Source organism: Tauraco erythrolophus, chromosome 26 (genome assembly GCF_009769465.1).
Source record: "Tauraco erythrolophus isolate bTauEry1 chromosome 26, bTauEry1.pri, whole genome shotgun sequence".
Lineage (NCBI taxonomy): Eukaryota > Metazoa > Chordata > Aves > Musophagiformes > Musophagidae > Tauraco > Tauraco erythrolophus.
This window is the reverse complement of record NC_141490.1, coordinates 3,183,784-3,208,569: the sequence shown is the minus strand read 5'-3', so window position 1 is coordinate 3,208,569 and position 24,786 is coordinate 3,183,784. Positions and strand designations below refer to the sequence as shown.

Sequence of the window (24,786 nt, the reverse complement as noted above, 5' to 3'; positions counted from 1 at the left end):
ACTTCTGCATGAAGAGCTGAAAAGAATAAGCAGATCAATTTTCAATCCTAAAGAAAGTAGGACTGAAAACAAACAACAAACTGGGAGATTCCCTGAGAGATAATTTATTTCTTTTAAAGAATCTACATCACTCCTGCTCCTGTCATTTAGATCTCAGAAAGGAAGCCTGCAACAGTGCTATAAACAAGAAAAGGTTCAGCTATGTAAATTCGAGGATTGGGAACCAGTATTTTTAACTATCTTTTAACTGCACCACAGGCAAATTGTGCTATTACATTTTTCAAAATCCTACTCTCATCTTTATGTCCCTAAAACTACCTTTCTACTCTACCCACGTATCATAAGGAAATTATTTTTTCTTCCTTAAATTACTCTTACCTCTAGCCAAATGAAAACCCTATGAGTTCTTCCTGCTTTCCTTCAACCCCCATTTTCTATCTCTATGTTGACTTCATAGAAATGACAACTTTAAAGACCTTCAGTTCCTATTAGCTGGGAATTACCTTCACTGACATCTGGCTCTGTTCGTCATTCTAGAAACATTATTTTCAAGTGCAAGAGAGCAAAAAAGCATTTTACCCAGGAAAGCAAGTCCTCCCCAATTTGGCCAATAACGGAAGTCTCATTCCTTTTTCGGACAGCTTTCATCTGATCATTCAATGCAACTTGGGGGGAAGAAAAAAGGAAATTTTATTAATACTGCTCAAACTGTTTAATTTTCAGCATGTATTTTAAAATAAAAGTTATTCTAGGAAAAGACTAGATTTGCAATAATTTCAATTATATTTAAAAAAATGAAAAGTGTCCTGCAACATAATAAATTTAGCAGAATATGTAATAAAACGTTATATAACTCCTTTGCACTTCTCTCACCTGTCTTCGAATGACCCCTAAGAACCTTTCCAGTCTTATTTTTTCTGAGGTTCAATATCACTACTCTTTTAAAAACATAGGAATAATGCAAAACACACTTAAGCCACCTGCATAAAATCATACAATTGATTATTCAGTGGCAGGGATGAAACTCTGATTCTGAACAGTCCTTTCTCTAAACAATTAGAAAGCACCGCCCTTTGAAACCACCCGCAAGACATCCATTTATTTCAGATTTGCTTTCATATTCTCTTCAACAACAGTTGTAACATTTTGAATGTTGGCCCATAAAGACCACTCATCAAAGCATTGCTCCTTTTATCAAAGCACCAATCAGCACAAGAGAGTCTGTGTCCATAGATTAAGAAAACCCAAGTATCCGAAACACTGGACACGTGCGTTATTTATCAAACTATCTTTGTAAACCAGAAATGGAAAAACTGTGTGCAAAAGGAAGAACAGCTGCAGCAATCTTTTTCATTTGAAGTGTTGTATGAGGTTGCCTCTTGTTTCTGGGTCACTTAAATTTTTCAGATAGTTGTATCCAGAATTCCAGTTGAGACTACAAAGGTGAACGGCACCTCAGCTGCTCTTACCATGAAGCCCAAGGATATCCTCCAGATTGGAAAAGATTTTCCGTTTGTCGTTGGAGTTCAGGATTCCTTCTCGGGTGACACGCTGGTAGAAGACATTATGCAGAACCTTCAGCGTGCGGACATGAGCTCTCTCAGTGTAAAACAATTCTGAAGGAGAGAGGGGAAAGCAGGACTGTAACTACTTAGAGAGGTGTGGCAATGTGGATCCAAACGTGAAGCAAACAGAAGTCAGAAGTATGAACTTACAAAAGTCTCCCTCACCAACACTTCCCTTGTTGGCCCATATTCCAGCTTGCTCCAGAATGGAGCCATGCTCTGCTATGCTCCCGTGTTTGAAAGAACAGAGAAGCCAACCGATTCGTGACTCATAAATTACCCCAAACAGTGAGCTCTTAGCAGCTCATACAGCCACACAGAGCATTCTGCAGGATTGCAAGACCTGAAATTGAGATGAAACTTTGAAGGTGAAGTTTGGTAGTAGCTTTCCACTTGCATCATGTGCTTTCCAACAGTCTAGACAGTGCCTCTTGCTTTCTTTTAAAGAACATGATACTGCAAGCTGGCCTTTCAGTGTCAAACCAATTAATATTGTCTATTTGTTTTCTAAGGACTGCATCACTCTCACCTCAGGATACTTTTCAGTAACAAGTTTCACACACACGAACTCTGAAAACTGGAAGTAATAGACGGCCACTACTTTGAGCAGATCAGGGAAGAAAGATCTGGTTTTAAATTTTAAGAACTTCAGAGCTCCAGAGGACAAGTTTCAACTTTGTGCTTGGTGAGCTAAGAAAAAATATCCATCTCACCATTAATCACTTCTTGGCGCTTGATTTCATAGGGTTTCAGCCCCATCAACACTTCTCGGCTCACAAGTTGCTGCCAGTTGGGAGGGTCCATGTCCATATCAAAATCATACAGCTCATCTTCACTTTGTACATCTGCGAAACCAATGCTGTCCATCCTAACATGAAAAAATGTCAGTTACTTCCCATTTTAGGCATGGATGTAAGGAAGGAAGAAGAGAAAATCTGAGTATAGATATTAGTTGTAAAGCACTATGAATATGCTCTCCATAACAGCTGGAGGCTATAGCCTATAGGCACACTTTCTAATTTTGCCCTTTACAAAACAACTAAGAGTGAGTATCTGTTGTTATAGTATTTCCATAACTCTGCTTTTAATGACACAGATAAAATAATTTGCTTGAAGTCAAACATCAAGTTGGTGAAAAGGCAGGCTACAATTTCTTTCTGCCATCTATCTGCAGATGCAGAGCTAACAGCAAGACACAGATTTAAAAAGAAGATGTGGAAATCTCAACTCCCTAACCCATCAACTCAAATCAGTAGATACAACAATCACTATACTTCACTCATAGATCAAAGTGCTTATCTGCACAATTCACTCCACCTGTCTTACATATGGATGCGTGTCTCATTTGATATACGCGCTCTTTAAGAAGAGGAAAGATCATGCAGACAATTGTACTGGCTCAGAACAACGAACCCTACTGCATTCTACTTCATAATCTATTAAAATCTCAACAATTTCAGTGAAGTTCAAACATTCATAAGCAAACTCACTTGCGAAAAGACTTTGGTGTTCCTATGTCGACCATTCTGCAAAGAACGAAGGAAATTATTAAGGAAGCTTATGCAAGAATTTCACTCCACTCAGATATTCAGCATAACTTCAGAGTAAAGGCCTAACCTCCTAACTAGAACATTTTGTCCATCTGTCAGCCTCATCTTCCTGATATATAGTCTTCTAGTACTGCCACAGTAGCAGACACAGACTAGCATTTCCTACTTCTACCAATAACATTTAATACTAATTACGCCACTAAGATTTATGGGCTAAGCTTCAACAGCCATTGTCACATCGATTCTCTTCCAAGGCTCAAGAAGCCAGGGCACCATAGTTACCTCTCTGATTCTCCCTCCTCCTCCCGCAGGTTTTCCAAAGGAGATGGGAATTCAAAGGTATTATTAGGTGTGCGAGGTGTGCCATCCACACAGTCATTAGCAGGTGGAGCTTCTCCAGTCTGCTTCAAACCTAAACAGAGAATAAGTATGAAATGTCAAGAACAATACCAAATTAGAGTACATGAGAGAACTTCACGTCCTCTTCATAGCCTCTTGATTCATAGCCTCATTTCAGCTCAGAGATGAAGGAACTAAATTCCTAGGTTGGTAGGAAAAATCTGAGTGATAAACGTTTTGATGACACTGACTTGTGCTTACAAAAGCAGGGATCTGAGACTGTTTTTTCTCCCTGTTAGATGATCCAGCACTACAGTGATAGTACCCACCTCACAACAATTTCTGGCCACGATAAGATTTCCTAATTTGAACCAGAAACTAAGTCAGAAAAGATGACTAAGCACCCAGGAAGATCTTGTCTAATGACATAAAAACATTTCCTAACTTGTCAAGTTTGTTGCATCAGAACTGTGCTTTATATATCCTGTTCACAATACAATCTTTAATCATTTCTGTTTGCTGGCATCATCCTACCCGCTTCACTGTCTTTGCTTCCCTCTGGAGAGGAAAAGGGACCCATTGCCAAAGGAGACATTGGGTTGGCAGGTGGGTACAGTGTATCTGTTCCGTCACTGGAGGACCCACTCTGGCGCATCTTGCTAGAATCTGGTGGTTCTGGGCTAACAGAAGATACTGTAGGTAAATGCTTTGGATGGCGAGGCTTCTGCATTTCCATGGCTCTGCCAACTAAACAAAAACAGAGACATTATATTGCTGAAAGAGCTTTTACGTGTTTTCAACAATGAAGAGAAGACGCATTTCAGGACAAAAGTAGGTCTGTTTGTCTTCAAAAACATGTTTTAAAAACAAAAAGTTTACTGGGCCTTCTTAGCATGGATTTTTAAAAGGCAACAGAGACTTTATCTGGCTTTCAGACTAATAGTTAGGGATCATATATTTTGTTGTCTGACATACTTGCACTGCTATCATGTCGACTCGGTCTCCTCGGTGGACCCAGAATATTAGGAAAGCCTCTTCTCTTTCCTTTTTCCTCTCCTTCTTTCTCTTTCTTGATACTTTGCTGCAGTTAGTGTACAACAAAGAAAAGCAAAGCAAACAGATCACTCATTTATTCAAATTCAGCTATTTACAGCGATATTGACTAACTCTTTAAAACTGCAGGAGTTTGGTATGAGAGAATTTTATTTCTAACAAGCTATTGAGAGGTCAACAGCCTGCAACATCAGAAGTAAAGACAGCCTATGGACAGATTATGAGTGGTGCGTAACAGGGTTGGCAGCAGGGAGCCACAGCATCTTAAGAGATACATCTGTTCTAAGCAAAACCTCACATATCCTGGTTTTAACTTAGGCAGGAGCTAGAAACCACTCTCCTCCCTAGAGTAAGACACCAATTTACAGTGACCAGTAGCATGCTGCTTCTCTAAGGCACAACATCTTGTGACTCTCAACCTCCACAAGCATACAGACCTTTAACCTGGGAGAGAAATACAACTTATCTCACCACTTCAGAAAGGTTGCAAACGCTTGATCTAACCTTTCACACTGTCAGTGCAGAACTGCTCTGCTCGTAATAGTCTTAACACTTCAAAGTAAGCTGGAATGCTGACACAAATAAATAGCTACTGTGACCAGATACACCCCCGTACTGTGGGAGATGATGAACACACCCACAGAAACGGAGTTTTGGGGGAAAAACTCATTACGTAACTGGGAAAGTGTGGGTGGCAGTAAGACTAGCTTTCCTGCAACATGAAGCATGAGTTTTTGGGCAAGTTTCTCAAGAAGAAAACTAAACTATACAGGCCAATAGCCTGACTAGCCTTAATGAGATCCTCAAGTGATTCAAGATTGTATTATATGAAATATTTCTCACTCAAAGTTTTAATAAAGCTAGAACTATGAAAAACAAGCAGTTAGAATTCAGGCATACAGATAAAGGAAGAAAGAAGGCACCTCATTTCTAATTCACATGTCTGAAGACACCTGTAGAACCCAATTTCAACTGTCAGATTTTCTGCACAGCTCAATAATCCCAGATCCTCTTGAGGCAGCAATGAAGACTGTAAAATCATATCAACTTCTAACGTGTCATGCAAAAATGGATTTTGAATTCTAAAGAAGCACTCATGCTGGGCAGCTTTAAACAAATGCACTCTGGCCACAACACTACTACCTTGATCTTTGGCAAGAAACCAATACGGCCACGCTTCTGCTCCAGGTTCCGAGGTTCTTTAACTTTGACTCCTAGGTGTTTCATGTAAGTAAGAATCACATACTGCATTGTGGAACTGCCAAGTATATACAAAAAAAGAAGACGGAGGGTAAGAAGAAATGTACTGGGGAACATATATCTTGTCAAGAAAATGAAAAAGGTCAAATGCAAAGGTTCTATTGAGAAATTAACCTTTTTTAGATTAAAAGAATTTTTTTTTTTTTTAATATGAAACAAATTATCACAGACAATGGGAAAGACTCAGTCAATATCAGAATTTTTCCTCTTGTAAACAAAAGATGGAGTATATAAAAGGCATACCAGCCTAGGAGGCAAAAATAGAATTTCGAGAATTACAGAGAAGTTCCTAAAATGATATACTAGATACATACTTGAAGTCACGTTCTAGTTTTGAGTTATGGTAAAAATAAGTAACAGTAAAAGGTACGGTTGCTGTAAAGAGTATATTAAAAACTACTCAGACAGTTGTATACATACAAACTGAACAAGGCAAGGCACATACAGAAAATAAAGGTTAGACCAGATTGAAACAGCTATAGAACAAAACCAAGAGAAATATGAACTCTCAGCAACAGTAACTTTCAGATCTGAAACAAAGGCAACAGACTTCAGAATAAGAAGTTGTTGAGAGCAAGAGCTTGATTGAATTCAACTTAATTATGCCAGGGGATTTAGAAGATGAGAGTTTGTGGCTACACCCAGCAGAGGGCTGTCTTGTCCTGCTCAGCAGAACACAGAGGCGGCAGAAAAAATCAGCAACAGGGTTCTTACTTCACAGACTAAGCCCACACAACTTCCATTACCTCTTGTCTTCTTCCAAAGGCTGAGATGTCATCCTAAAAACAAGAAAATTTAAACACAAAACTCAAAACCCAATTAACACCCAGACATATCCATCAGCAGTTCTGTTCAAAGCGTTCTTTAGCACATTAGAAAGTCCCTGGGAGGTGTGGAGCGGAAATAAGTAAACAAAAATGAAAATTCATCTGGGAAAATTGGTTTCAACTCACATTAAAAGAAAAAACGGGTTCTGAAGCTGTAAGTTTCTACAACCCAAAAAAACGACTCTGATCTAGTAATGCACAAGCTGGCAATAGAATCATTTCCTCTGCTATTTGAACAGCAGCCTCCTTGAAAAGACATACGGACTTTACCTAACTATCAGCTTACTTTTGGCTAGCATTACTCAAACACACACTGATAGCAAACAGAGGAAGCAAAGTAAACATAGTGATGTCAAATGGCTTCTAGTTCCCAATTCCTTTGCTCTGCTGTTGTCAGGTTCAGGGTAGAACCTTCTTTACCCCACAATTATATTTGCTGTTACTCACAAGACTTCCTCAATTTTAGCAATAATCCGTTCTGCACATGCTCTTTCCTTCTCCACTGCATTCCGGTCACGAACTCTTTCCGCATCCAGCTTGGTTAGCTCTACTTCTGCCAGCGTCAATCCCATACTACGTTTCTGCCTGGAAAACAGGGAGAGAGAAGCATCACTTGAAACTGAATAATGACTCGTACAAGGAAAAGCAACCTCTTGACACTCCGAATGTCGAACAGGTTTCATTTATTGGGTTCTGTACAAAAATGAAGAAGTCATGATATTTCTCCATAACATTTGCACTCACTGTAAAACACAGTTAAGATAGTCTTCACAGGGATAAAGTTGTATATTATTTACCAAGAGGCAGGCATTGCAAGGGTCAAGAAAAAGTAGGTACTCTTTTTGCAGCATCCCAGGTTGTATATTTGAAGAATATACTTGAATCGAGACATTTACAGGTATGAAAAAGTCCATTATTGAACGCTTGTCTTAGTATAATGTCTCATGTTGGCACAGAGCTCTTATGACTCCACACGAAAGGGCATATTAATTATCAAATTCTACTATATGCCCATGAAAGCTTTCTAAAAGCGGATTATTCTGTGCCCAAAGGGGAGAGGGAAGGAAAAAAGGAGAAGGAAAAAAAAATAGGTAAGCTGATTATAAACACAATTAGTAAGAAGGATTTATATAACATCATCTAAGTAACAGTATTCTGTAATTGCCTCAAATAGCTTCAAAGAATGAAGAATCCAAGCTCTAAAATTGATCTTGCAATTGATTACTTGCAACATGGTGTAAAAAAATCATTCAAGGTTGGTCACAGGGTGACCCTAGAAGCCCTCTCCCGTGGTATCTTCCTCTTCAATCCAAGATGAATTACTATGTCCCACAAGTCTGGGCTTCCCATTGGACATGTTGGCTGAGGGCAGGTATGAATCAAACAAAAACTCCATAGACTACTGTTGTTACCTGAAATCTTCCAGATTCCTTTGAACTTCTGGACAGACTTTATCTTGCATAGTTTGTACAAACTGGCGATGAAGCTCTTCAGGAAGGAGTTCTGGTCTTCTTTTGTCTGGAAGTCAGAAAAGCTAATAGATTATTCTTTTGAGAACAGTCCTCTCCACCTTAGAATGAAGTCACTCACATATATACTTTAACCTATCCAAGAGGACCCTCTTGCCTTTCACTTGCTGATAATATGAACTGCAGTGCATTAAGTGTAAGCAGCTTTGGTCACATCCACTATCGCACTAAAAAAATGTACATGCCAACATGGTCAATGCTTCCCAACAGTTATGCATGTCTTGGATTACGCATTATGCCCTTCCCAAGAAACATAAACATTTTATTTGTCTCTCCCTGTAACACATGACAGTGTATGTTTGAAGTAACACCAAGTGCATTTCAGAAGCTTGCTTGCACTGCCTCAGACAGTAGAAACTGCAGAAATATATACCCAAGGCAAGAGCACCCTACCTAGTTCTAAGGAGATTTCATCTGGAACCGGAACTTTTAGATTCTGCAAAAGAAAAGAAAGGCTGGGAGAACATACACAACAAACATCACCTCAATAAAACACATAGTAAAAAACATACAAGAAAATCCCCTGAAAAGATGAAATCATACAACCTGAACAGCTGATGATATTAAGGGGGAGACTCCCGTCCTGAATACATATTATATTACATTACACAAGGATTATTCATCTAACCACATGGTACTAGGCTCTGCTACACTATCCAGTAGTCAAAGTAATGACAGTAAAAAAAGCTTCTTAGGCTTTCCAACAGGCACATAAAATTTCCCAATCCTTGCAATAGCCACATCAATATACACAGCAATTGTTAATTAAAAAGCAATGTATTACAGCTAGAGCTTGCTTATGTTTAACAGAATTGTTTCGCCAATCAGACGATGCATTCCCCATGATTTATTGATTTACCAGCCATCTGAAGCTATACACCATTCGTTTTGCCGAACTCTCTGGTAACATTTAAACAAAAAAAAAACTTGTAACTTCAGTGGATTTAAGTAACTCCTCAGTTTTTCTCCAGTTCAGCAAGTGGAGAAAGGTCAAAGTCAACTTGCTAGATATGCTTGAAAAGGAGGGCAATAACTGGAACCTACTGCAGCTCGGTCCAAGAAGAACTGGTAAAACTCAAGGAAGACACGTCGGGTCTCTTTGGAGTTGGTCTGCTTGTACAAGTCTGCATAAAGGTAGCACAACTGGGGGAAATGGGAGAGGAAGAAATTAAGCAATACTATCAGATCTTCTAACATCCCTACCTCCAGGTTTTCTTTCAAATATTTCAAGGAACTCAGCATTGCAGGATTGAAACTCTTACTAGCTACCTTCAGCCATCTAGATTGCTCAGGTAACCTCAGCTAGGCTGCCCAGTAATCAGCAGAGAGGGGAAAGGCAGTGAGGCGGGAAGGGGGGGAGGGGGGGAGGAAGGAGAGAGAGGAGGTGGGGAGAGAGAGATCAGATCTTCCCTGTAGACAACTAATCCCACCACCTTAGGGTGGAACGAAGTGCTTTCAAGAGCTAAATACTTATTTATAAACAGCTAAATGTAAGGGAGGCAGTTGTCTTCTCTTCATTTATCTGAAATATTCTCATGACTGCACAGGAGCTGCATTTCTCTCCTTGCTGATCCAGCCATGTCACTGACAATGCTACAGAAGAACAAGGAGATCCTGATACACTCTGGTTAAGACTATCAATTCGGGCCACGGAAACAACTCCAGAACATCTTACCAACGCTGCAGGGTCAAACTGGGACACCACATGATGCAGAAGAACAGCCAGGTGAGCTGGGCGAGACTTCAGGAGCTCAATGTTTTGGAAACAGCTGCATTGTCCATTAATCTACAGAGATATATGGAAACTATTTGAATTATTCAAGAAAGCTACTGAGAGAAAAACCAAGAAGCTTTGTTCCAACAGCTTATCTCCTCATTTGTTTAATTAAAATAAAAACTTATCAATTTCAGAACCTTTGCAATGTCATTCTAACATCCCCGGAAGAGCTTACAATAGTAACACTTCTTCTAAATATTCTCCTGAACACTGAGTACAATATAATGAAATATAATTCAGACCAATGGATAGCTAAAATAACTCAGAATAAATATGTCAAAAGCCACAGCAGCTATACTGTTGTGACAAAAATGCAGAACTTCATAGAAACTAAATAAGCAAAAGAAAATTAAACAGACAAATGAATTTCTGGAAAGCTTGAAGTTATGAGAAGAAAGAGTAACAGAAAGAATCAAAGATGGCATATTGTCATAAACTCCCAAATGTTTTTATTTGGCAAGATCAGCCATAACAGGAATCACATTCTCTAATTCTTAATTCACCACACAAGAACAATTCCATAAAAAGAAGTCATGGACCACTTGTAGTTTAGGCACCAAGGAACAGAATTTTGGTCAAGGGGGGAAAGGGGTGGCTGAGGCTAAAAGTCATTCCCACCTGCTCCTGTTCAGTGTCAAAGTCGTCATCTTCTGCTCCAATGATCTGAGTCCCCAGTCGGGATAAAGGACTTCCAACACTGGACTGGGAATCCTGGGATGAGTCGAGAGTGAGGGAAAAGAAGGGCAGGGCAGGAAGAAACATACAGTGCTATTACTCTCTTAGCACAGTGTACTTTCTTTACCAAGTTAGAGGTGTTACTATAATTTTTATTCTCCTCAAAATTCAATGGAAATCCATCTGTCTTGTCCAAGTTCGCAGTTGCAAGATCCCCTTACAAATGCTTCTCCCAAGCTGCAAGCATTCAGAAACACGACATCAGATGATTCAAGCCCAGCTGCATTATCTACAGACATGAACACACTAAGCATGAGGCAAATGACAAATGCCATCTTGGTACAAATGGAGAAACGTGACTTTGGAAAGTCAAGCAGATGAGGGGAAAAAATACTTCAGAAGTCATCCTAAGGAAGATAATAATAGGTTCAGGTAGGTCTGCACTTTCTACTCTGTTCCACTATTACCTACTTCAGGCCATCCGTGATGATGCCAGCCTCATAATGACTAAATATCCTAAAGAAAAGACTGTTTCATTTACTGCTGGACTCAAGGAACAAAATACGTACAACTGCTCTACCTATTTTAGGTCCAGCTGTTTTACGGCTGATTATATATTTCTCGCCTCTAAATGGGCCTGCTCTTAAGCTCCATAACCATTTACTGAGCTAATTAATTTTCTCTGCACGATTTTAATTGTGTTTTATTTTCTAAAGCAAATTTGATGCTGCAACTAGAAAGCGGAGGAAAAACAGCAAGGTTTTAATGGGCCCATTACAGGAGATGCTGCTGTAACACTTTATGCTTTGTACTCACAGTATCTTGAACCTCAGTCTTTTCTGGGCTCTCATCTGGATAAATCTGCTCCTTCAAGCCACTGCGAGGACTCTGGGAAAGAAGGAAGTTCAGTTCTGGTGAGTAACAGCAAATTGAAGAAAACGAGAACTGCACATTAAGTTTTTCAGCCACAACAGCCAAAACTTCTCCTTTGTCACAGAGTGAACTGTTAAACAACTGTGGTATGAACAGCCAACTAAAACATGTGACCTACATGCACAGTTTCAAAAAAACAAACAAACAAAAAGAAAACCCAAATAACCACTGAACACAGAAGTTTCAGTAAGAAAGCTAGTGTCACTGAATAACAGCAGAGCTGTAAAATCTACCAGTGCACCTGCCCTTAGCTGTCTCTTTGCTCTCTCTCCTTCTCTTCTGACAGTTTATGTAGTACTCATGTTGCCAGCTCTCTGACTTGGTCCTTTTCTCAACATCCCTTCTGAAGAGCGGGCTCCCAGCAACAGGCTCAGTATTCCAGGTGTAGTCTTACTAGTTCCCAGCAGAAGGGGTCAGTAACTTCCCTCCACCTGCTGGCAATTCTCTTTCTCACGTAGCCCATTAGACACTTAGCTTTATTTGTAAAAAGCTGAGCTGTTGGCTCATCTTCAGCACATCCACAGTAACAACCAGGTCTTTTCAGCTAGGTTTCTACTCAGCCTATTGGTTTCCAGTCTGTATTGATGCACGGAGTTATTTCAATCCATCTGTAGAACCCTGGACTTCATGTTAAACTTCAAGAGGTTTTATTGCCCCCAAACCTTAAGCTTCTCAGGGTCACTTTGGATTGAAAAGCTTGAATGTTTGGTGTGTCAATCACCCCCAGTGATCAAATACCATCCACAATACTGACAGGATTAAGTTTATTAGGAAGATAGCTATGAATTTTGTTCTGCATTTATTATATACAAACACGAGTGACATCTAGTCAAATTTGGAGCTGGAGGAGGAACATTTCAAAATACCGTCATATATGTTCACGTTTTGGAGGTAGATCTGACCCATCTTCCTTTCACTTCGAACTGCTAGTACAAATTTAGGACAAAACCCAAGTACAGAGTCTTAATTCCTCTGCACTAATCAGTGACTTAATTAAGGATTAGGTGCTAAGGCACTCCAGTAGGGAGACCATACGAGCTCACAAATTGATAACTAATGAGTGAACAGACTAAGAGCCTTTAGTGCTGGCAATAATTGAAGCTTATTTGGTAGAAGTAAGGCTCTTCCTCACTTTCATGGCAACTTGCCCACTGACCGGATCTGAGTCACAGCTACCGCAATTGGAACATTACCATACTCTTAAAAGACTCTCTAATTGGCATCTCTGAGTTCTGAGAAAGATGTTGGCATCCATCTTTCTTCATCTGGTTACAGGAATTGTGCCAGGAAAATCTAATCCTGCATAAAAACCCAAAACCCACACTACTTCTTTTCCAGTCTCGAATGGAAGACCAATACAGTATGCTTCCTCAGGGAAATATTTTTGACGTGTACCGAGAAGCCTATTCTAGCAATACACAGCGTTACTGAGACAGCGTACATATGTATGACACACAGGACAACACAAACATGAAGAATCTGCAAAAGAAAATCAAATCCAAAATGTATAGAAGCAAAGTCATGGAGCTCTGTTCAAGACTCACATCAGCAATGTCACTGTTCGGTCGGGAGGGGCTGTCACCACCGTAATCCAGTTTGCTCACACCGTCCCCACTCTCTGCATCCACTTCACTGATCTGCAGTGATTCCGTCACAGATCTGGAGGACAAGACTCCATCCTAAAAAGATAAATTGAGTTGAGAGACAGCACAGAGCAAGTAGAATATTTCAAGAGACAATCCTTAAACATCAGCTGTTTCAAAACCCAGTTAGTTCACGTTATTTATAAAACTTTCTTCATGTATCTAGAAAAGGCTGCAATGCTTTTCTAAGAGAATACAACAGAAAATTACGCCAAGTTTTCAGGACTCATATAACATTATAGGCAGAGAGAAAAGGACAACAATAATACTACTTTAGATTTTTTTTTTTCAAAAGCAAAAGCAAAGCTGTCTTACGTTTCCACTTATTCACTCTCCACCATAAGAATGACTTCACAGGTTTAAGATGTATTGACAGACAGACTGATAAACACATCATAGTTTGCACTTACTGTTTTAAAAAGAAGTTTTTCACACATGATTTGAAAGTCCATTGTAAAGTCTACTTCATACACTGACATGGCACTGTATTGCTCGACAGCCTCTGCAAGCCTAATTACAAGTCTCAACTCTAGAGGGTGCGATTTGCCTGTACAAGCACAGAAGAGCAGGGCAGGGAACTCCTGCTTCCCGGAACACCATCATCCCCCAAGAATTTTCACTCAGAACATACCACAGCGAAGGCTGACGCATTCTGTTACCTGAGTACAGCCTGTGGCTTTGGACAACTGTTCTTGCAGCTGAGGAATGTGCTTCTTCGTTTCCTGTATCTCTTTGAGCAGTCGTGTGGTGGGTGATCGGCTATACTCTTCTTGCAGAGACTGAAAAATAATTTTATGAGCTTTCACTCAATATCAAAGCTTAGAACTACAACCTACTACTAATTTTCATGCCATTTATACATTTTAAATAACATACAGCACATCTGCAAACCTACGAAGCAGATACTACAGAATGTCCATTTTATATAGCTCTCCTCTCTCTCCCATGCTGTACAAAAATAACTGCATTCTAGAGATTTACTGAAATCTCTCAGTAAGAGTCAAAGATGCTTACTTGCCCAAGGATTAGATCAGATTGATGGATATGTACATTTCCACTTAGAAACCTCCCACAAGCATTTTCTTTCTCTCAAGGGTTAAAAAACTCAAGAGCTGATCAATAAGAGTAATTAGATCTCTGGTGTTAGGTCACCAGATAGAAAAGCTAAGCTGAAACAGAAGCTATGCAAGGGAATGTTGCAGATACTACTAAGTAGTGATTCAATAAACAATCTTCATATTTGCATCATACTTTCCTCGACCTCTCTCAAACCCACGCAACTCCAGTACCTGCAGCCGCTCCTGCTCTTTCTGTAGCATCTTTCTCAGAATCTCCACCTTCTGGTTGTGGACAATATTATTCTCCTCCTAGAAAATACATATATGGAGAGATTATGGGCTGGGTTTTTTGACAGAGCTGGGAAGAAAGGGAGAATGGATATGCCCACTTTTTATCTACTTCCTAAACATGGGCTTTGAAAAGCCCTAAAAGAAGCAATTCAAGTTTCTAAATCCTATCCTATGCATCCTTTCCTACTTTTGAACATAGCTATGAAATTAAAAAAAAACACAACATACACACACAAAAATGACAGACCACAAGCGTTTGCTTGTTTGCTTTTCCTACTCTTCTTTGCCACGTCTGCACACCTTACAATCCACTTTTGAACAGAAGTTACAGCATGACTAGCTTGGACCAGACAACGTGTAAACCCACATCATGCAAATTGCGGTGTATCTCAAAGACAACCTGCGAATACCTCCTCAACTGTCTTTGTAGTATCTCAGATAGGACTGGATATTTCCACTTGCAAAATGTTTTTCCCCACGTGATTAAATGCCCACTGAGTGGTAGGACAAATATTCCAATCCAATTTGTGATTTGTGCAAGAAGCACAAAACAAGAGAAGAAAATACATGACTATATTTCTTCCACTGCTACCCTGATTCTTTGGAAAGATAGCTTTAAATCTTACCCCTACAAGCACTGGGCTAGTAATCCTTTCTGCATTTCCTGATGTGCCAGGTGAATGGGGAGATGTCATGATGGGAGACATATGCCCAAATGCTGCCAGATCCACTTCGGAATCAGCTAATGGAATCTGGGGCGACCCCGGTGGGCGCCCCTGAACAGTGAGAGCTACATAGGAACCCGCTGTAGGGAGAAGAACAACAATTCACATTTCAGACGCACATGCAGATTTCTATGGTTATGTTTCTCTGGGTGCCATTTCGCCCTAGAGACAAAACTCAGATCATTCTTCACCCATTGGTTCTTCAAACCAGACAACCCGAGAGCACTGCCAGCTCTGTTTTAAGGATCTCCATTTACATTTCAGGTAATCCAAAAACTAATGATAATCATTCTTAATAAATGCACGCAATCCAATTTCTAGTCTATCAGGTTACACTCAGCAAGTTGCATTTACAGTATACGTATGCTCATGCCACAAAATTAACTGTGCTAGGGTGGAAGGAACCACTACCACCTTCTTCCTTATACAAGAAAATCAACCAAGAATACACTTCCTTTACAAATGCTAGTACTTTGCAAGTGTCATAGAGTGATCTACACTAAGAGTGTCTGAATAGCTATGGTAGTTAAGGCGGAATCAAAAGCATAGGAAAAGTTTGATGGTAACTTCAACCACCAAGCTAAGGAGAAACTGCAGAATTATGTATCAGATAAAGTCTAAGATGTCAAAATTACCCCAACTTTACCTCACTGTTTCATACACACCCTTTATCACTCAGCATGGGGCATGGTTAGACCTCATCCTTGTCACTTGATAGCTGAATCAAGTGGCCATTGGTCCTTTAAAATTATGCCTTTCATGGTTTAAAGGAGGACAGTGACAAAAATAGCAACCTGCCTTTACTTACACTTGATCAGCTTTACCACCTCCAAATGGTTTGAATGTGTTACAAGAGTGCCATTCACCTGGGGGTAGGGAGGAAAAGAAAGTTAACAGTGTTTAGCTACTGATTTTCAAACAAAGGTACCCACGTACTATACAATAAGCACGCAGAATGAGGAACAATATTTCTCCTCCCTTCCATCACCTTTACTATGTCTTTCAAGACACTAACAGATAAACAATTTATCCTTCTAACAGTTTATCTTAGTGAACAGAGCTCTGCAAAAAGAAAACTATACAAACATACCAAAGAAAACCAAGCAACCAACCAAAAAAAAAAAAAAAGGGAATCTGCCTTTGACTAGGCAGAAAAAAAAAATTAGGGTAGCTAATTTAACTCATCAGTTTAAATGCCTAGTTGAAATCCCAGCTCTATGTACGTCAGTAGCCACTGTAGCACAACCATCATTTTTCAGTAATACTTTAGATAGCCTTTGAAGTTACTGACTTGATTTCTTAGTTGTTTGGAACTAAAAGAAAACATCGATCTGGGGGCAGTTAGAGGAAAAACAATAATCCAAGAAGACTATTTGTTTACAAGTAATTATTAATAACTGTTCATTCTGTCCTCTGCCACTTCTGTTTTTATTGTATGTGTGATACTTGAACCTTGTAGGATGCTGAACTCACCCATGAAGTCCTGAAACAAGAGTGATCTCCACAACAAAACTAACATTCAGCATTAGGCTTTCAGTGGTTACTGTTCTGGTATTCCCAGAACATGGAAAGTTAGACCATTCCTCTTTCCCACAGGCAAATGCAAACAACACAGCAGACATATCAATGACATTCTTTCAGGGAAAAACCTCATTTAATACAAAGGATCCGCTTCTCTGATGATCTGAATGCCCTTACCTTGATAATTCTATCACCTGTTTGCACTCCAGCCCGCATGGCTGCTCCATCTAGAGAGGCAAGAAACCATTTAGGTCCAATTTCCATAGAAGCATTCAAAGCAAAAATGGTTTAATCACTTCTGCAGTTCCACACAAAGCTACTTCCCACACTCACCCAAGTTTCCTCTGTCTCTATCAGATTAAAATCTCTGAATACCTAGACTAGAGCAGTTCTGTTCTCACTTTGCAGTGGATACATCAAGCCACAATCCCACCACATTTCAAGGAGTCACTTACCTCTTCTCAGATGCAAGAGGTCAGTTTCCAAATACATCAGGCACTGAGGAGGCAATTCACTGCATCTCAATCGTGCAATGCTCTCTGTCCTTGCGCATCTATTCCGAAGCTACAGCCATCCCACCCATGAGGAAGGCCTTTGGAGTTTTCTCCTCCAGTTCATGCACATTTCTTTGCTTCACATGAAAACTCTCTAGGCCACTCTCAGGCTAGCAAATTTAGCAACTCTGCTTACCTTCTTTGACAGACTGCACGAAGACTGGATTGTCTCCGCTGACTGTCAGCCCAAATCCGTTCTCATCCCGTTGGATAACAACACACCGTTGAACAAGACCTGCATAAGAAAGGTGGGGAAAGGGCAGAAGAAAGAGAAGGAGAGAAATGCAAAGAGACACAAGCTAGGCATTAGTCCAAAACCTTATCCTCCTAGATAATCACAGAGCACTGAAAGAAACTGGTACAATACAACAGAAGGAAAAATATGAGAGACAGAAACAGGGCATCAGTCCAGAAACAGACAGGAATGTCAAGACAGGTCAAGCGTGTTGCTTCAGTTACACAAAACAGATATACAACAGCATAAATGCGCACAGCTCTGGCACAGACGACACAACTTTAGGTAAAGGCAGCTTTTCAAGAAGAGCAGCTATGTACACAAACCAATGAGCACAGTTTTCCTTTGTCTGTATTAATAGTTCTTCAAAGTATGGCAGAGGGCTGTCATGTTCCAGTACACCACCAAAATCATCAAACAAATTTTACAATCTACTCTAAAATGTAAGTCATAAAACTCCCAGACTAACACTGGCAGGTTGGACTAAAACAGATTAATTGATCAGGAAAAGTTCTCCCAATTCTCAGCAAAAATCTCATCTCAGGGCACTTTCTGTTCCAGATGACAGTATCCTACAGAACCGCAATAGGAGTCATGAAGATGTACAAGCCACACTTACTACACTGAACAAGACTTCTGAAATTAAGACGGCGCTTCCCACTGAGCTACTGAAGTACAAGGCCAAAATTCCAGGAGATGCAAGTTCAAATCTGGTCCTCCTTTACCTCGCTGTGTGACATCAAAGGCAACTTGTTTTGTTTCCCCATATTAGAACTACTCAGTGTAACGTGAACCTAAATATTGTAGCAGAGATAAAAGCACTTAGTAGACGCAGCATTTTGAAAAGGTGAAATGTTGTGCATATCTATTGTTCACCTGAAAATGAAATAAGGAAAAACAAAACAAAACGAAGCAACAGTCCTGGCACAGTCATTGCAGAGCACTTTCTTAGGAGCATCTACAAAAAGCCTACCACAATGGAGCCCTTATCTTGAAAAGGGACTTTAGGAACTCTGCAAAATGCTACAAGGATGTTCTTTTATTTACACAGCAGAAACTACTGGCTACTAAACATCACGCTTATTTCTAACAGCTTGCTTTGTTTCTTTATTTCTAAAGCCACATCAGGCAAAATTTTTACACCAGCATCTTGAGATTTGAGTCCTCCACAGATACCAAAATTGTAGCAGTTTTGTTTAGTATGGAGGTAGCAAAGGGAATTGTCAAGATGCTGTCCCAATAAGACTGTGTTTTCTGGAATCATTTTTAAGAAATGAATTGCATCAGAGTGTGGAGTCATACCCATGTCTTAAAATTACTCTTGCACCACTACGGCTCCTTTCACTTCTCTGGAGCTACTCCTAATGGAAATGAGGAGCCTCAAGGGAAAATACTGTCTGCCCAGTCAGCCCTGTTCTCCTGGAGCATAGCATATATGAAAATGAGTGTGGGAGTAGTGGAAAAGGTTGCATTCCAGCACTTCTGTGGCAGTCCGGTCACAGTATCATATCTCCGTAACTCCCCTTCTGCAGAAAAAGTAGAAGCAAATTATGCTGTATGTAGTGATCTGCAGTAAGTTGATGGAATGGATGGAAGGTGAAAGCAGATGAGGGAAAAAAAACAAACACACCACCTTTCACGCCCTCTTTATATGGCTAAGTGAAAGAACAGGCCTCCCCCTTTTGTACCTCCCATTTTTCTGTATGACCAAGCTTCTTTAAGTCTCACTTCACAAGAATGATGCCCCAGGGTGGGGTGTGGGAAAGAGAACATATGCTATTTCACCAAAACAGCTCGTTTTAAACCCTGCTGCCAGACGTACAGGTTTTATGAGTAAGACACTAACTAATCTTTTGACTCATAAGAACTGTCTTTGTTTAAAGGCACGGCATAACTCTGCGTACTCGTTGCTCTTCCACCGAATTTCGTCCTTTTCCAGAACCAATAATTCTTGGATCTACTGATAAGCTTACTCCTTGAACAAAGCCAATGCCAAAGCAGAGTCAATGCAGTAGGAGGTGCAACATAAACTGACTTTACAGAGTATAATTTAAGATCCAAGAATAATCAAGTTAAACTGATGCACGCCACAAGTCTCAATTTCACCCAAGACCATCTTTTAATTTTAGAATGGGGAGGCAATTGAAATTAGGACAACTCGAACCCAAATTAGTCCAAAATTGCTTTTCCACTCTATTTGTTCTCTTCAGAACATAAGCAGGCAGGTAACCCTTCTTGTAAGACAATATAAAAGGCTGGAATGAGGTCTAGGTGGGTCAGTTGAAAGATATTGTGCTTGGTAGAGATACGCAGCAGCTTTACAGTGATTTTAATGAAGTTACCTGTAAGTTTTCTGAAGACAGTACTATTACTTGCAGAACTAGACCAGCTTTGATAGCGCCCTCTGTCTGAACCAGGTAGACTAAAAGGTGCCCTCTTCTACACTTCCTTGAGAAAAAATTAGCAAAGAAATCCCCCAAATCTGTCATTTGCTCACTTTTACTCTTTAAGTACAATACATTCAATTTGAAATCTGCTTAGTGGTGGAATTTTAAGACCAGAGCAGCAATGTTTTCACAACTCAAGTCTTGTACCTTGAACACCTCATTAGACACTCTGGAATGGACTGAAAGGAAAGCCACAAACCACTGAGAGCTCAACGACATGCAACGTAAAGTTTCCAATAGCTGTTACCATCATGCCTGGGTATCAGAAGTACACACAGGAACAGTTACATTAGATTACCAACTAAACCAACTTCATCCGCTTTAGTAAAAGTCTATGAGTTTGGGGCAACACTGAAGAACCCATGTTAGCAAGTGGCAATCAGCTTTTCATTCATCTTTTTTGCTTTTCTGTTCCAAAGCTTAGCGTTCCCTGGATGGAAATAATGAGCCGTTCAGTTTGAAATATCTTACCATTATATTTCACTTTTTCCAGCTGCAGCTTAGTAAAGATTACAAGGTCAATAGAACTCATCATTGATAGCACTCAAAACCAAACCAATAATAATCTTATTCTCACATTTGCTTTCACATGACAGTATCTTGATGGCATGAAATGAGGAGACATCACTGTAACTACGCTTTAAGTACACAAAAATCAGACTACATGTTCATATCTTCACTGGATTCATAAAATTCTGTGAAGAAAATAAAATAAATCTTAAAAATCCTTTTTCATCCTGTGTATTATAATTCCCCAAACTCATTGGTATAGCCTCAAGCCAAGAGTACAGTAAAGCAGCTAACCGTGTGCTGTACTTAAAGAGGTTTAAGATTAAAAATGAAAGCAGTTAGAAATTGCCAGTCTCAGAAGAAAGGAACTGCAAGAAAAGCTGAGACGATCAGCTCTTCAGTAGGTGGCACTATTCTCTTTGCGACATCGTGGCTCGGTTTTCCAGCCCCATTACATGTGTGCCTTTTGGATAACAGGGAAGGGCTAAGTCCGAACTTCTCAAGGTCATGGACGCACCATGGTAAAAACGACTGTCTCAAACAGTTTTGCCAGATACACTTCGATTGTCCAAGAGCTTCTCTAGTAAAGAGATCATTTAGCACCTTCTCTTCTACAGATCCTAAATAGCTGGATTTTTTTCAATAAAATAGGAAATTTCATTTCCCTAGCAGTACACAACAAATAGAGCAGGGGTTCATTCTGAAAACCTGACTCACCAGAGAAAACGAAGACATGAATTACGTATCCTATAATACAATACAGCTTTTCCTCTGATCAAACTGTGTGGGACATGGCATAGGAGGAGACTTGTGAACTATAACCTTCCTGGAGGCATGAGGCCACAATGAGAAAATGCAGCTTAATATAGTGATTTGAAGTGAATCATTCAACAAACAAAAACAAACTCCTTGGGGTTTTGAGAATGTCCAAATGTTTCACTTCATTTAGGAAGCTTTACTTCTATAAAATATTTTCAGAAACCTCACTCCACAAAATAAATAAAATTATCAGCTTTCATAAAGAAAATTTCTCATAGGATGAAATTCTGAATTTCACTTAGTTCTAGCTAGTACCATGATATTCATACTAAATGGCATATTAGCAGCATTCTCCAGATTCTTCCACTAACTTGATAACAGAAGTCATGTTACGTCAAAGTAAAAACTGTATTGTCTGAAATTAGCAGAGTGTATAGCGTCTTGATAAAATTGTTAATAACAATGGCACTGAATACCGTTCATAAAACAAGGCTTGGTAAACTTTCTAGATAAAAGAACCACGTATTTTAACCATGGTAAATAGGACTATCTGCTCCCATGGCAATGACACATTCAACCCCTGCAGTTGAGTCCCCCTTGCACTCCCAGCTGTTTCTAGCTGTTGTAAAGAGTAGTGATGAGGGGCTCCCAAGAGTCCTTTCAAGAGTCTGGAAAAATGGTAGCCACAACATAACGACACAAGGCTGACAAGAACTGCAAGAATCAAAACAGGAAGAGTAAGTTCGATTTAGAAACATTAACAGGGGTAAATCTGGGGTTTCAAAACAATAAGATTTTAAAACCTGGCCAAAGTTGGAGAGAATACATGAAAGAGTATGTATACGGACTAGTCTAATAGTTGGGTCAGAAACCGATCATTACTAAATAAAAAGGAAGATATCTTTGGAGAGCAACGAAGTCACGGGGAAAGGGGAAGAGTAATTGATATTTCACCTACCACTCCGAAAGCTAATTTCAATTTGAAGTTCATTTAAGAGATAAGAATTCTGCTTCAAGAATCAAATATCAAGTATTGTGGGAGGTTATGGCACTAATAAGCAAATTATAGCACATCTGAAAATACAATCAAACTCTCTCCTGATAATCTAAATTTTGTTGAATACATAGATATGATTCTATGATATGAGATGGTACATAGATATGATTCTACGATACGAGATGGTTAGACCCATGGAAGAAATATCACACTCTAAGTTTCGTATTACTATAAATCAACTTCTGCATATCAGAACAATTTCCCTACCTAACCACTCTGTCACCTTCAAGCCACTCATATACTTCAAGAAATTCTGGTCTCTTGCTGCTTAATTAAGAATTTCAAGAGGTAAGAACAAACACACACACAAAAGACACACCTCTTCTTCCTGTGGTCATTCAAGACACTTCTATTCTTTGGCTGGCCATTGGAAAGCGAATAAAGAGCCAGCTAACATCCAGTCACCAGCGAGAAAATTATCAGTACAGTATTCCTACTTGTAGGTTTTTAAATAGTTTGGTCCCATTCAAAGCAAACAGCAGACTACTTTACACATACCACAGAACCTGGGAAAAGCAGAGGTAGAGACAAAAGGCAGGGCAAAGTCCAACACAGCAAAAGCCACTGGAAAGGAAGGATGAGTGGAAACTGCTCCCATAGATACTGGACATGGATGGAGCATCTGCAGGAAGCTTTAGGGGAAGTAGAGGCTTATGTTAGGAAGTCATTTTTCTTTCTGCCATACATGAAAAACCAGGACACTGTACAGACTGAGGGAGAAGTATAAACACAGATACATTCCATCAAGCATACCAAATCTTTCCGGTAATTAACCTACAATAGTTTGACAGCACCTCCGGTATATTATCGGTAAGCAGCATCAGCCAAAAATTAATGCAGGTTCAAGACGTAGCAATCTAGTCAACCTGACTGCGCTGCCACTAACCAGCATCTACCTAGCAAGGGGAAGAGCTGGTCGAGGCTTCGACACAAGCTCATCAGAAGCATCACCCCAAAACACATGCTGTTCAAGCAAGCCACTTCCCTGTTCACTATCTCCGAGCATGGGAGGAAGCCATACTAAGCTGCTGCAAGCCAGGTCTCCCTAAGACAGGTTTCCAGCTCTACTGAAGCAAATCAAAGCACTCTCAAAACCTGTTTAGAGCTTCTGAGGAACAGTCTTACACTCTGAGGAACAAGACTGTCATATTGCTTTCCTTTTCTTTTTTTTTCTTTCTTTCTTTTAAAAAGAGAAACGTGTGATTCAAAACTCCAGGGAAACTTAAGAGATCTCATTTTCACAGAAGGAACATATCACACCTCTCTAAACTGCACCAACTAAAGGGCTTTTGCTAACATGCCTGTGTTGGTTCAGAATGAACTCTTCAGGGATTTTTAGGTTTGGGTTTTTTATTTGCTTTCATTTTATAATGTTCCTTACAACCAGAGCTATGACAGCATCCTTTTGTTTTACATAGGTGGTTTAAGAAGTTGGATCACAGCCATTAACACCTAGCAGTTTTATTCCAGTGGAACGATAAAGCTGATTCTGGAAGAGTCATTGCATCTGTTCAAAAGCCCACGGCAGGTTAGGCAGCAAGAAATTTTCTCTACAGAGAAAAATCACAAAGTGTCGCTGGCTGTTTTAAATACCAAGAAGAAAAATAGGAAAGGAAAACAAAGGCATCCATGGCTGGAGTCAAGACAGAGCTGGACACGCACATTTAGACACATGAAATGTAGCAGTTCTGGCCAGATTCAGCCTAGGTCCAATGGTCTTAAGAAGCTGGTAGGATCCAAAAGACCACCCACCACCTGTGAAAACTTACTACCTTTTAGTTTCTGAGATATGAGTGAAAATCTCTTCAGAGATCAGAAATTCAACAGGTCAGTAACATAAAGGTAGGATGGAGAGAGTGTCAGAGCCCAAAGACTGACATGTCTGGTGTAAGCTAAAGAAGAAGAATGAGCGAGTAGGCTGTATTTGTTAGATATTCTTTCCAACAGCACCTGTCATGGTATACTGACAACATAACGATGTGTGGGGCTCCTCCTATCCCAAACTGTTATATGCCAATTTGTTCCAGCCCACAAGCCCACAACACTGTAGTAACACACAACAATAACGGACTTCCAGGGAAGTTACTCCCTCTTTGGAACAAAGAATGGTAAAGGTCATATTCTTACATTTTTTGAAATTATTTACAGACACATTTTTCCACTTCTGTGAAAACATGAAAAGGAACTGACATAAGATCCTCTCTAAATAATTAAAAAAAGATGAATTGCTGGCTAATCCAGATTAACCTCCACAGCTAGAGCAAGACACAGGCTTTTCTACAACTACACTCTTCCAGAGTCCAGCATGAGCTGTCCTCATACGACAAAAATACTCAGTGACAGAAGATCTCCCCGTAGGGCAGTCCCAGCAAGTTTTCCCAACTACAAATAGATAACAGGAGAATCCAGGTGACAGCCTGTGCTTGCCAGGTACAGGTTAGTTTCCAGCCATGACAGAAACTACAAGCTGATAGCAAC

The 24,786-nt window shown here is 39.9% G+C and overlaps 1 protein-coding gene across 5 annotated transcripts in view; it reads right to left on the bottom strand.

Annotated features, from left to right (window-relative positions):
• The window catches only part of ARHGEF12 (Rho guanine nucleotide exchange factor 12), a 76,012-nt gene that overhangs the window by 15,780 nt on the left and 35,446 nt on the right, over nt 1–24,786 (bottom strand). For 2 of the 5 annotated variants that reach the window (XM_086626820.1, XM_086626822.1), the window contains 23 exons: nt 17,437–17,535; nt 16,924–16,973; nt 16,034–16,091; nt 15,127–15,305; nt 14,441–14,518; nt 13,811–13,930; nt 13,053–13,187; nt 11,392–11,463; nt 10,519–10,611; nt 9,799–9,909; nt 9,168–9,266; nt 8,517–8,559; nt 8,007–8,112; nt 7,042–7,179; nt 6,514–6,546; nt 5,648–5,765; nt 4,430–4,535; nt 3,989–4,201; nt 3,398–3,527; nt 3,056–3,091; nt 2,279–2,433; nt 1,470–1,616; nt 580–665 (listed from right to left, as the gene is read on the bottom strand). In XM_086626820.1, coding sequence (XP_086482946.1) covers nt 580–665; nt 1,470–1,616; nt 2,279–2,433; nt 3,056–3,091; nt 3,398–3,527; nt 3,989–4,201; nt 4,430–4,535; nt 5,648–5,765; nt 6,514–6,546; nt 7,042–7,179; nt 8,007–8,112; nt 8,517–8,559; nt 9,168–9,266; nt 9,799–9,909; nt 10,519–10,611; nt 11,392–11,463; nt 13,053–13,187; nt 13,811–13,930; nt 14,441–14,518; nt 15,127–15,305; nt 16,034–16,091; nt 16,924–16,973; nt 17,437–17,535 — 2,405 coding nt within the window. The remainder of the gene's footprint in view (nt 1–579; nt 666–1,469; nt 1,617–2,278; nt 2,434–3,055; nt 3,092–3,397; nt 3,528–3,988; nt 4,202–4,429; nt 4,536–5,647; nt 5,766–6,513; nt 6,547–7,041; nt 7,180–8,006; nt 8,113–8,516; nt 8,560–9,167; nt 9,267–9,798; nt 9,910–10,518; nt 10,612–11,391; nt 11,464–13,052; nt 13,188–13,810; nt 13,931–14,440; nt 14,519–15,126; nt 15,306–16,033; nt 16,092–16,923; nt 16,974–17,436; nt 17,536–24,786) is intronic. The other 3 variants (XM_086626821.1, XM_086626823.1, XM_086626824.1) reach the window with 2 other exon arrangements.